At 34.2% G+C, this 13,622-nt stretch overlaps 3 protein-coding genes across 4 annotated transcripts; all 3 read left to right on the top strand.

The window, feature by feature from the left end:
- The first annotated feature begins 471 nt into the window (after positions 1–471).
- Positions 472–3,032, top strand: LOC149881210 (uncharacterized). The gene is made up of 2 exons (XM_090068445.1): positions 472–585; positions 727–3,032. The coding sequence occupies exon 2, from the start codon at positions 1,845–1,847 to the stop codon at positions 3,027–3,029; it is 1,185 nt and encodes a 394-aa protein (XP_089924571.1). The 5' UTR covers positions 472–585; positions 727–1,844; the 3' UTR covers positions 3,030–3,032.
- A 5,359-nt stretch (positions 3,033–8,391) lies between these two features.
- LOC149881211 (uncharacterized) lies at positions 8,392–10,557 on the top strand. 2 transcript variants are annotated; one of them, XM_090068446.1, is made up of 3 exons: positions 8,392–8,541; positions 8,628–8,743; positions 8,824–10,557. In XM_090068446.1, exons 1-3 carry the CDS (start codon positions 8,504–8,506, stop codon positions 9,426–9,428), a joined length of 759 nt encoding a protein of 252 aa, XP_089924572.1. In that variant the 5' UTR covers positions 8,392–8,503; the 3' UTR covers positions 9,429–10,557. The 2 variants fall into 2 exon arrangements, with proteins under 2 accessions (XP_089924572.1, XP_089924573.1); XM_090068447.1 differs by having other exon boundaries at positions 8,827–10,557.
- A 1,949-nt stretch (positions 10,558–12,506) lies between these two features.
- Positions 12,507–13,034, top strand: LOC149881212 (uncharacterized). Its single transcript, XM_090068448.1, has 2 exons — positions 12,507–12,792; positions 12,910–13,034. Exons 1-2 carry the CDS (start codon positions 12,507–12,509, stop codon positions 13,032–13,034), a joined length of 411 nt encoding a protein of 136 aa, XP_089924574.1.
- Positions 13,035–13,622: the final 588 nt, after the last annotated feature.

A 13,622-nucleotide genomic window follows, 5' to 3' on the forward strand; every position in this document is an offset into this window, starting at 1 on the left:
TCATATTCCTTTGAGAAGATATATGTCTTTAAATCCAGTCTCGTTTTTTAGTTGTCACCCGTTACATACATACATACATACATACATACATACATACATACATACATACATACATACATACATACATACATACATACATACATACATACATACATACATCTAAGTTGTTAATTTTTCAATTACTACTACAAGTTTTGTGAAATTTCCATTTTTCAGCAAATATAATAATGATAAAAAACAAGACAAGTTTTGAAAGTACAAGGAAAAGTTGCAAAATCCAAATGTTTTTTATTAATTATTTGTCTTTAGTCAACCTTGAAGTTTTAATTGGTGGTTGGTCTAAATAAAACCTATACAAATATGAGAGAGATTTTTTAAATTTCTTCCTTGCATTCCATTAAATTTTTTTTTCATTATATGATAACTACATTATAATGTGTATAAAATACAAGGTGCTGGATTAATATTGATAATTTTTTAATCCTTGTTTCTCAGAGGACAATGAAAAATAAATATCAAGCACTCTTCAAAATGCAATATATGGGAATGAGATCATAGTGTTAAGCAGATTGTTTCATCGCAAAGGTAAGAAATGATAACATTAAATACTAATTAATCTTTCTTTTTTTACCAATAATTGATCACTTTAAATAAATGTGTTAAATCTCACAATAGGGTTTTGCTAAATTTCATTCTTTCGTCAGCTTCTCCATTGTTAATTTTTAGAAAATACTTTGGAAAACTTTTCGAAGTTGACAAAGGCTGATACATGCATGGTTATGTAAAGCACATAGTGGATCAGACTGATGACAGGGCCAGTAAACCTAATTTTAATGCAATTTAAAAGACAATCTTTAAGTGTATTTTGTTTTAGAAAGAAAAAATTTTACTACCTTATGTTATCTATAAGTTTTTATTTCATAAACTCAAGTAAGTTATTATCTCCTGTAATTTCGGAAAGTTCTAGAACATTTGATGACGTTAGGGATTTAATAGCTTTAATAGATTTACCAATAAGAATTGTAAATATGTGTTTGTGGTGATTTATGACGGTTTGTGGAAGGATATTTTGGGAAAAGCATGGGGTATATATAAAGGAGAAAATTTGTAAAAAGGGAGAGTTAGTTAGAAGAGAAAATTATTGCTATTTAGTGACTTGTTGATTGCGAGAAAAAACTACAAGCTAACCGGGCCATGGAACCAAGTATGAGATTGTTTGATATGTTTGAAACGTATGATGGCACTTCGGATGCTGCTGTTTGGATTCAACGAACAAAAGTGATTGCTGAAATTCAGAACTTAAAGCTTGAACTACTTTTTCCGATTCTTCTCAGAGAAGCTGCTTATGCAGTGTACGATGCTTTAACCGCGGAAGTCAAAAAAAATGTAGTGGAAGTCGAGCGTGTGTTATTAGCGGCGTTTTCTATAGATGCCTACACTGCATATGAACTATTCACAAAACGAAAATTATGTGACGAAGAAAAAGTTGACGTGTTTTTAGCTGATTTAAGACGATTAGCCTATCTAGCTAAATTACCAGAGGAGTCTGTGCGTTTGGCGTTTGTTGTGGGTTTGCCAGAAGTCTTATCATCAAGATTTCGAGCCGTAATGGACCCGATTGATAAAATGTTACCCAGAGTGAGAGCTGCTATGAACTGTGCAAATGTGATTGACAGTGATGCTGTTGGCGCTGTGTCTAGACGCCATGCTACAAAAACTGCGTTAGTGTGTTACAACTGTAAAGGTTTGAATCACATTGCAAAGAACTGTTCGCTTGCGAAGAGCTTGTCTCCGAAGACTGTTAGATGTTTTAAATGTGGTGAGGAAGGACACATTGCATCGAAATGCTGGAAGCTGCAGGGAAACGATTGCAGGAGCGAGGTATCTGCGCTACCTCGCTCCTGAACATCGGTGGAATGAGCGCATTATCTGTTATTCGTTTGAAAGTTAACGGTATGGTTGCGACAGCGTTAGTAGACACAGGGTGTTCGAAGACAATTTTGAATAAAAAATTCCTGCCCAGACGTCAATGTAGGTACTCAAACTCTCAAAAGGTAGTAACGTTTGAAGGAAAGGTTCATCAGTGCACTGGGTCAGCGGTCGTGATTCTTGAGGTTGATGGCATTAAAGCACGTGATCAGGTTATTTTAGTGGATTTCCAACCGTTTGGAGTCGATATGATGCTTGGAATGAGTTCCATTAAGTTACTAGGAGGAGTATCCATCTCTCCTTTGGGAAAAGCGAAGTTCGGATTAAGTTACTGTGGAGCAACGGCTTTGAACAAGAACAAAGTCAAGAAAATCGAAATAAAAAAGAAAGATCATGAAGCAGTTTTTAATGGTGCTGAATGGAGAGTCAAATGGAAATGGAGAGATGGAGAAGGCCCCAACCGATTGTATAATAAAGTGGCACAGTACGGAATTCCACAATACGCTAGAGCAGACTATGAAAACGAACTACAGGAATGGATTGATCGGAAATGGCTGTTAGAGTACAACGAAAATGAATTGGGGCCGCCCAAAGGGCAGATTCCGTTAATGGCTGTCATTCAGAGAAACAAAGACAACAAAATCCGACCTGTTCTAGACTGGAGAGAAGCTAACGATTTCATTGAGGCATACACGAGAGATGCAGATGTGTGTGTCGAAAAGCTTAGAGAATGGAGAAGGATGGGTAACAAACCAGCAATCATCGATTTACGCAAGGCTTATCTTCAACTAAAAACTGATAAATCTCTTTGGCCGTTCCAAACAGTGGTGTTTCGAAATAAAAGGTATTGCTTGACCCGACTTGGTTTCGGATTGAATGTTGCGCCAATGATCATGAAATCCGTTGTGAGTGCCGTCATTGATCAAGACGAATTGGTGAAGAGGGGAACGTCCGCTTATGTAGACGACATTTTCGTAGACGAAAGTGTGGTGAGTCTTGATTATGTCAAGAGGCATTTTTTGAAATATGGTTTAGAGAGTAAAGATGGTGAGCAGATTGATGATAATGGAGTTCGTGTGTTAGGATTGGTAACAAACTGATGTGGTCCAGAGGGAATCGAGTTGATGCTATCTCGCAAAAGTTAACCAGGAGAGTTGTGTTTTCAATCTGTGGACAGTTGGTAGGACATTTACCCGTGTGTGGTTGGTTGCGAGTGATTTGTAGTCTCTTGAAGAGGAAAGCTGTCAGTCTGACGACGGGTTGGGACGATGATGTTTGTGATGAGAACGTTAAGTGGGTGCTTCAGGAAGTATTTGCTGAGGTGGAACGCTGCGAGCCTGCTTGTGGTGATTGGGCTGTGCGTGGTGATGAGGGAAAAGTGTGGGTTGATGCCAGTTCTTTAGCGATTGGTGCTCTTATTCAAGTTGGGGAGACTACTGTGGAGGATGCAACATGGCTGCGAAAAGAAACGTCTGATGTTCATATAAACATGGCAGAACTAGACGCTGTGATACGGGGAATGAATATGGCTCTGATGTGGAAGCTGAAGAAAGTGACTGTTTTTACCGATTCCGTGACTGTGTACCACTGGGTTTCTGACGCCCTTACGGGAAAATCAAGGTTGAGATCAAAAGCGACGGGGGAAATGCTGATTCGAAGAAGACTGAGCGTGTTGCAACAACTAATTGAAGAATACGATGTTAGCGTCGAGGTGAAACTCATTCCTTCTAAAGATAATTTGGCCGACGCATTAACTAGAGTTCGCAGCAGATGGCTCAACAAACTGTGCCAGAGTGTCGGAATAGTTGCATGGGAGTCGCAGCTACGAAGGCTGAAGCTATTTCCAATATACACAAAAGAACTGGACATTTTAGAGTGAATCGAACGTTAAACTTTGTTCGTAAAACAATTCCGACTGCTACTGAAAACGATGTTCGAAGTGTGATAAAAAATTGCGAACCATGTCAGTCAATAGATCCAGCGCCAATACGGTGGGAAAAAGGAAAATTGGATGTTAAAGGAAACTGGGAGAGATTGGCCATGGATATCACGCATTATGGCACTGACAAGTTTTTGAGTCTAATTGATTGTGGACCTTCAAAATACGCGTTGTGGCGACAATTATCGAGCTCATACGGAAGTGTTGCCATAGTCCGAGACTCCGTCTTGTTTTTTGTGAACGTGGAGCACCGTCTGAGATATTAACTGACAATGAGCCAACATTTAAGACTAAAGAGATAAGGAGTTTCCTTGATAGTTGGGGAGTGCAAATTAGATATAGAGCCGCTTATTATCCTGAAGGAAATGGAATTGTGGAAAGAAACCACCGTACGATCAAGAGAATAGCAGAACGATCAAAAATGTCGATACCGGAAGCACTATATTGGTACAATGTCTCAGCCGACAAAAATGGTGCAAGCCCGATGGGCAAAATATACAGCTACCCCATTGGTGTGAAAGGATTGAAAAAAGAGAATCTTCCTGCACGAAATGTCCTGAACGAGAGATTTCGAATTGGCGATAAAGTCTGGCTGAAACCACCAAATGCGAGGTGCCATACAAAGTGGCAACCAGCTACGGTAACTCGGAATGCGTTAAACCAAACCGTAGAAGTGAACGGCATTCCGCGTCATGTGAAACATGTTAGACCTCGAACTGATACTCAGCCCTACATTATCCCTGATGAGGAAGTAGAGATGAATGTTGAAACTGATCAAGTGGACGCTGAAAACCAAGGAGATCCAATTAAAGATGTATTAGAGACGAACGAGGAAAATATCGACGCTGAAGATAGACCCCAAGAAATCGACATGCTTTTGCGACGGAGTGGTCGGGAACGGCGCATGCCTTCGAAATACCTTGATTACTATTTGGATGATCCGTAAGGATCAAGGAGGAGTGTAATTTCGGAAAGTTCTAGAACATTTGATGACGTTAGGGATTTAATAGCTTTAATAGATTTACCAATAAGAATTGTAAATATGTGTTTGTGGTGATTTATGACGGTTTGTGGAAGGATATTTTAAGAAAAGCATGGGGTATATATAAAGGAGAAAATTTGTAAAAAGGGAGAGTTAGTTAGAAGAGAAAATTATTGCTATTTAGTGACTTGTTGATTGCGAGAAAAAACTACATCTCCTGATTTGTTAGAGTCAAATGTTAAGATGTAGCCTGTGCTTGGGGTAATTAAAAGTGAAAAAATAAAATTATCAGGAAAAATATATACCAGGGTCGACTTTTAGCCTTTTTGTATTATAGGTGAGTGACAAATCCCTTTATAAAGTCAAAAGACTTTTAGAGAGTATTTACTTCGTTTTTCCTTTTTCTACCGTGCAAATTTCGAATTTTGCACAAAAAAAAAGTGTACAAAGTTGAATAGGTTTGGAACACTTAAATTCGAACCTAAGAACATAGCTAAACTCTATAAGTGTTTTTATACGAAAGCTAAAATTTTAGAAGGCCTAAAAGAAATCCATCATTCAAAAAAAGTATGAGGGTTTTTAGTGCCGGTTTCTTCACATTCCTATCGAAGAAAGATCTAGTAAATTGTCCAATTTTTTCCTTAAGAAAAATTTGGTAGAACCAATAAAGGCATTTCTGAGCAGTATTCTCAAAAATGATGTAATATTTTGGAACCTCAAGTTCAATAAGAACTTACACTTTAAATAGGTAAATATAATCATTTACATTTAATAAAAATAAAGTACTATTTTTTGTTGAATATGAATGTATAGATTTGATAGATGTATATTTTTATCTATTATCGGCTGTTTCTATAAAAACAATGTCGGCCTTTGATAACGGTATACTTAACGTCTAACACTTAATGCGATCAATCCCGCGAGGTGAAAATACGTCACACGCGTTTAAACAAAAATAACACGAAAAAAAAACGAAATTTTCTTAGACTGGCCTTAAATGTGCTTCGTCAATATAAGCCTGAAGATCAGCAATTGAAGTATTTCATCACACAAAAAGTATGAAAATATAGTAATATCTCGACAAGAGGATAAATTCTTATGCATTTTTATGTCAAAAGATTTCAAAAAGAGTTTTATGACAATTATTGTTTATGATAAGTGTACCTTGTGTTCACCACCAACTTTTTCTGCTTTTAAACATGGAATTAGTGTTTCATTAGTTAATATATTGAATCCAAACAATGGCTTAATCTTCTACTCACAATTTTTCGAAGCAATTAATTTAGTTCATAATTATAAACTCTATGTTAATGATGTTATTGAAAAGGTGTCAAATACTCTTTCAGAAAATGAATTTGAATTAGATGATGATATTAACCAAAAGAAATTGAATTTCATTACAAGACAACTTAGACTCTTGCGTAACAAAAGTTTTTCTATAGCTGATTATTGCTTTGCAATTGAGTCTTTTTATAACTGCAACTACTATCAACTTCGTGATTTTTTAGTCCTTCCAAGTAAAAGAAAGCTGCAGTCTATAATTTCTGCCACTAACATTGATCAGGTTTTACAAAAAACATTTGAAAAAGTAAAGAATAATTACCAGAAAAATGTTATTTTGATAGTTGACGAGGTAAAGATTAGACCAACAGTTGCTTATTCATGTGGAGTTTTAAATGGGATGGCAAAAAATGATCCAGAATCCAAAGCAACCTCTATGCAATGTGTTATGATGAAATGCTTACATGGCGGACCTAGTTTAATGATTTCTGTTACTCCTGTTCACAAACTAACATCATTGTATCAGTTTTTGTTGTGAAGGAAGCTGCTATTATAATTGAAAAACATGGTGGAATAGTTTTAGGATCTATAACTGATAATCATAAAATCAATCAGCAATACTGCAAAATATTTAACAGAAATACTATCAGGCCATTCATCCATTAGATGATCATCGTGTTTGGTTTCTTTTGTTTGACTCAGTTCATCTACTTAAATGCTTACGAAATAACTGGATTTCTGAAAAGTGTCAAAAGATATCTTTAGATAATAAAACCATAGCTTCATTTTCAGATGTGAAAGGTCTATATCAATATAAGAAAGAGAACATTTTAAAATCAGCTCCTTTATCCTATGCCGCTGTTTATCCTTCGAGACTTCGACTACAGAATGTGTAACATGTTTTAAGAGTATTTAATGAGAAAGTAGTAGCTGCCCTAAAACTAAAAGGAGCTTATGAAACCTCCTCTTTTATTCAGAATATTTTAGATTGGTGGAACATTGTGAATGTTTCTGCAAAAGGGCAAGATATTAGGCTGAGAGATCACAACCGATCTGTGCAAGATAAAGATTCAAATAATCTTCAATTATTTTTAGACATATTTAAATGTATGAAATCAGAACATGGACCTGAACGAGTTCAGCGTGTTACCCATGATACCAAAAAAGCCCTTGTGCAAACCACTGAAGGGTTGATAGCTATCTGTAAGCATTTGTTTTCAGTTGGTTTTGATTATGTTTTGCTTTGTGAGCTACAAAGTGACAGAATAGAAGGAGAATTTTCTGTTTGTAGACAATCAACAGGGGCAAATGCTTTTATGGCAGCTGGTGATGTTTTCTCTGCTTTTAAAAAGCGTTTAGCTCGATTTGCTGCATCATTTTTAGAATCAGTGGAAATAGGGCAACCCAATAGAAAAGGTCACATATGCGAGGGCCCAATCAGTATTGAAGATGCAACCTCAATTGAAACATGCATTTATGATGTGAGTCTTTTTGAAACTGAAGAGAACTCTGCTGCCTATGTAGCAGGGTGGCTTGAGAAAAAATGTAAAGGTAAACTAGTTTATCCAGATGATGAACCTAAACTAACAAATGAAGCTAAAGACTTTATTGAGGAAGTTTCAAGGGGATATTTGACAGTCCCACATGAGTATACCTATCAGCTAGTTAAAATTGGTTTATGCTTTGTAAAAGAAAAAAAACACAGAGCATGTTGTAGAAAAAGATTTATAAACATTCTTTCTGTAATGGACACATACTATGATTTAGGTTTATCTTCAAAAAGCCTTTTCAGACGTTTGGCAAATGTTCTCCTACATGGAATGCAGAATTTGGATAAAGACCAATCGAAAAATGCATGTCTTTATCAGACATCAATTAAGAAGGCACGCCTAGCTGAATAATGTCATTATGATATATATATATAATATTTTGTTGTTTCTTTTTTTAAGAAGTTAATTATAATAAATTCATGTTGTTTTTTTTAAAGTTTTCACTTTGTTAAAAAATCTCTAGAGGATATGTTTACGTTTTTTCACAGAGGAATTTTTATGCTTTTTTAAATAAGTTTTTAATTTGTTATTAACTTTTTATTAACAATAACGCAAAATTATTTTAATAATATTTCAGTAATTTGATTTTATAAAACGTTATTTCGGCCAAATTTAGTTAACCGTACGGTTAACTAAATTTGGCCGAAAAATTTCACCATTCGTTCAATAACCGGATAACCGGGTACCCACCAACTGTGTAGTGAAAAGAACAAAACTATAATGTTCAAAATTTATTGTGAAAAAGAGAAGTTTTTTTTTCTTTATTAGAAATTAATAATACTATAAGTAAATAATCGTATTGAGTAATGGATAATACAATGGATGATGGATGGAGTTATGGAAATACGATGGATAAATGAGTAATTTCCTTGTTTTATTTTTGAATAAATTGTTTTGTACTTTTAATCAAAAAATAAAATAATAAACTGAAAACTTTTTTCAATAGAAATGTTTTCGAAATATTTGATGGTGAAGAGTCTGGCAATGGCCACGTGTTGGATAGTGACGATGATGATTTTTTACCAGAGAGTGAAGTGGCAGCTTCGGATTTTGATGATACTGGTAATTTACAATTCTATTTTCTATTATGCAACAATGATTTTGAAATATAATGTTTTATATATTGTGTATATTTTTATAAGAAGTTGATGAGAATGCACTCGGCGAAGATGAAGAAAGTGAAATAGAAGATGATGATGAAGAAGATGAAGAAAGTGAATTAGAAACGCCAGTTAGTGGGCCAACTATGATAGCAAAAGATGGTACTAAGTGGACTGAGATACCAAAAAGTGAACATCAAGTTGCAAGGCATAATATTGTGCGACAGAGGTGTGGGCCTAAAAGAAATACGAACATGCTGTCAATTCTAGACACATTCAAATTATTTTTCACTCCAGAAATGGCTGATATCATTATACGTCATACGAATAAAAAAGCAAACTTAACATATACAACATATAATGAAAAAAATCCAATGAAAAAACAACTAGTGTGGCAAAATCTTGAACTTCAGGAATTTTATGCATTCCTGGCTATTTTGATAACCTCTGGCGCCAACAACTCAAATACTGACAATACAAAGGATATGTGGCAGTCGTACTCATATCCATTGTATCGTGCAGCAATGGGCATCAATCGCTTTTGGAACATCATTCGTTTTATTCGATTTGATGATGCTAATACTCGTGCTCAACGCATAAAGCTGCTCCAATACGAGACATTTGGACAATGCTTAATAGTAATTTAGCAAAACATAACCCAACAGAGCACCTGACCATTGACGAGCAACTTTACCCTTATCGGGGTCGAACTAAGTTCACTCAATATATTCCATCAAAGCCAGCCAAGTATGGAATTAAAGTATGGTGGATATGTGATGCAGAAAACTCGTATCCCCTCACAGGTCAGATTTACACTGGAAAATCAAGTGCCGGTCGTGAGAAAAATGTTGGTGAGAGAGTTGTAAAAGACTTGGTAGTACAATACAAAGGATCCGGTAGAAACATTACAATGGACAATTACTTCACTACTCTGTCATTGGCAAAATCTTTACTATCCTGGGATCTAACAATTGTTGGCACTTTAAAGAAAAATAAGACATGCATTCCACCAGCAATGACTGCATTGAAAACACGAGAAGAACTATCCACCGTGTTTGGCTTTCATGAAAAAGTAACCATGTGTAGTTATGTGCCCAAAAAAAACAAAGCAGTGATTATGCTATCATCAATGCATCAGGTAGCAAAGATCGGTGATGATGCAAAGAAAAAACCAGAAATTATTGAATTTTACAACTGGTCAAAAGCTGGTGTTGACACAATGGATAAAATGCTTGGTAGATACACTACTAAAAGACTAACTCAAAGATGGCCTCTAGCATTTTTCTACAATATTCTCGATGTTGCCTGCCTTGCAGCATATATCCTTTATTATGAGAATAATAAAGTGCTTCCAAAAAAATCATATGAGCGACGATTGTTTTATCGGCAACTGGGCAGAGAGCTGTGTACTCCGTTTGTTAAAAAACGTTCGCATAATCCACAAATCATGAGGCAGTTTACTACGAAAGTGGCAATTGAAAGTTTTTTTGGTCGAGCAATAAATCCATATGTGCAACCAACAGCATCTAAATCTTCTAAACCCCAGGCACAACTCGATTCAACCAGAAGGAAAAAGATTACTGGGGTATGCCATGTTTGTCTCACCAGCGAATTTAAAAAACGTCGCAAAACTCGAAAATCATGTTCGATATGTGGGTTCCCTATTTGTGATGAGCATTGTGTTTCAACCACGACATGTGAGGAGTGTGTTAAATAATTAACTTCTCTGTTATTTTTTATGGCAATGTGTTTAAATAAAAAAAATACTTTAATAAACAGTCTTATTATTGTGTATAAACCCAGCTTTCATTTATAATAACTTAAGTGAGTAGCGGGGTACCCGGTTATTGAACGGAGGAGGTATCGAGTTTGATAGTTAATAACTGCTATTGAATGATTGATTCCAAAATATTTTGACGAAAAAGTGGTGTCAAACTACTTCAACTTTGGGGATCCGAGCAGTCATAAAAATATTTTAAAGGGAAGTTAACAAATTCTACTTTGGAAACTGGAATGGATACCCGGGTACCCGGTTATTGACCAGACGGTTAAATAAGAGTTTAGTGAGAAATATTGAATGGCCTTCGCTAGCGGAGTCAGGAAATCGACTTTGCGCGTCCTGCCGTATAGTAGTCCTTGACACATACCTATATGATATAGCAATTTTCCCTAATACAAAATAAAGTTATACTTTTTGCATATAACTTTTTGATAATAGTCTATGAGAAGTAAAGTTTTTTTAACGGGTGACAACTGAAAAACGAGACTGGATTTAACGACACATAAATCTTTTAAGGTGTATAGAAAAACAAAAAGGAAAAATGTTTTAGAAAGTATTTTTATTCTAGTTTTTATCTATATAATCAATTATTTTCAATTAAACCATTCCTTCTGACTTTATCAACTAGGTCTGGTGTAGACTGAGCTGAACTCCGTATGAACTCAATATCAACTTTATGAGAGCAATACTTGATTCTAGAACGTAATTCTTTAAGATTTTCTGCATGACAAATATACTTATAGATAAGGCTTTTTAAAATACTCCAAAAATTTTTGATAGAATAACATTCTGGCAAATTTTCAGAGTTATCTGCTTTCTCAGCAAAATGCACTTTTTTCTTGTTTAGGTATTACTGTTTTTGCATAGTGAGAAGATGCCAAATCGAACCAGAATACATATCTGAATGGTACTTTTCAATGAATGGAATAAGTCTCTTCTTAATGCATTTGTTTAAGTAGATTTTTTGATTTACAGTCAGTCCACTAAGCACAAAATAGAGCTGAGAAATGCCATTTTCAGAAAAAGCAATGTATAGAAGAAATTTTTTTGAAACTTTTGTTGTTTTTTTTTATATTTACCTGTAGATGGAGTAGATTTTAGATTGCTAGTATAAAATATATTGTTTCGATTGATACTGGAGCAATTTAACGTGAAATAAGACTTATCATCAATGATTGGCTTACGATTTTTGAGTTTCTGACACAATTGACTGCATTTAGTTCTAGCAACTGCTTTTTGCTTGTCAGAACATTTTGGATATGTCATTTTTTCTCTTGTTTTTTTTTTTGTTTTTTTTTTTTAATGTTTTACTGATGTGTTGCTGAGCACAGTTGAACTTTTTTAGCTGCCTGTCGTTGACTCCATCTTTATGGTTAAACATAAGTTTGAGCCTTTTAATCTTTGTCTTGGTCATTTTTTTTAGCTTTTTCTCCACTTCCTTGAACTTTTTGGTAACCAGATACACTTTCAGCGCGTTTAACTATCTTGTAAATAGTTTTATTAGGTATATTCTCAGTTTTAAAGTGGTCACAAGAGAACTTTTTACCAGCATTTCTGTAATTTAAATAAAATTCATACACACATTTTCTAATTTCTTCTTCTTTTGAACTAATTTTTTTATTCATTTTTCTATAAAAAAAATAAAAAGAGATTAAATATTTAAAAACTAGAATAAAAATACTTTCTAAAAAATTTTTCTTTTTGTTTTACCTTATACCTTAAAAGAGATGTCTTTAAATCCAGCCTCATTTTTTATTTGTCACCCGTTGTTATTATTATCTTATTTGTTGTCAACAAAAGACTTAAATAATAATAAAAACTTTAGTTACAACAGCGAGTATAATTATAAAATTACTGTGTATTTCAATTTGAATGCACAGTAATTAACTTAAAGTAAGTAATTAATTTGAAAATATAAAAATTATTTCTCAAGAAAAGAAAAGAAATGCCATACTTTGCTAAAGATCATAACGAGTTTTTAAAATGCTTTTGTATATGCTGTTTGAAAAAAGGCAATTATTTAAGATGCATTCAAACCAAATGTAGTAATTCATGCCCACAACAAGGAAAAAGTTATGAAAATCTTATCAAGAGATTTTTTTGGGAAAACTTCTCTGTTGAAAACCCTCATCTGCCTAAAATGTTATGTTCAAATTGTAGGAAAAATCTTGTGAGTTTAGAAAAAGCAGATTCAAAAAGCTTTTTATTCACCGCTCGACCTAAGTACAAAGGTATGTTTTTTCTAATAAAAAATAAGCCAATAAAAACTAGTTAATTTTTTCATTATTATTTTTCTTGTAAACAATATTATGTTTACATTTAAAAAACTAATTTCTTGTTACATTTAGGTCTTAATACAGAGTTATTCGAGGTGGGAAATGTGAATGTTTTATTTGTGTTAATGGGCGTACAAATGGTACTAAAATGGCAACTCCTCCACCAATGGTTTTATGTGAAACTAATAAAGATGTAGATCACATTCAAAATAATGTGAGTTTTTCTGCAACCAATGAAAACTTTGTTCTTTGCAGAAGTTGTTTTCAACTTATAGGAAAAGGTATTAAACATCCTTGCACAAAGTTAGCTAAGCAAAAGAATTTGGTGCATTTTGTACAATCTACCTCACCTGAAAAGTTTTATCAACCACAATCAACAATTTAGTAACCAATGACACAGAAATAAAATTGAACACCTTTGGCCCTAAGAGACTTGTTGTTTCTGTTGGAGTAGTTGAACCAAAAACACCTTACTTTTCTCTCTCAAAGCTGAAACAACTACAAAGCAAATTTCATACAAGGTATATATTGTTTACTACAGAATTCAAAAAATATGCATTACTTTAAAAAATGTTGATTGTTTTTAACATTTCAATTTACTAGTGACTATAAGATGTTAGAGATTGCTCAATTTTTAAGAAAGAATGGGAGCAGAAAATCTGTTGAGCCTTGTTTTTCCAAAAAGTTAACAGAAGAAAATAAAAATCTATTGTCTTTGTTTGATGCTGAGCTTATGCTGATTCAGTCTAAACAGGATATCGGGGATAAGCACAAAGCGGTATAAA

Source organism: Hydra viridissima, unplaced genomic scaffold, assembly GCF_058129835.1.
Source record: "Hydra viridissima isolate aposymbiotic clone 2 unplaced genomic scaffold, HvirCarnegie_v1 scaffold_12, whole genome shotgun sequence".
NCBI lineage: Eukaryota > Metazoa > Cnidaria > Hydrozoa > Anthoathecata > Hydridae > Hydra > Hydra viridissima.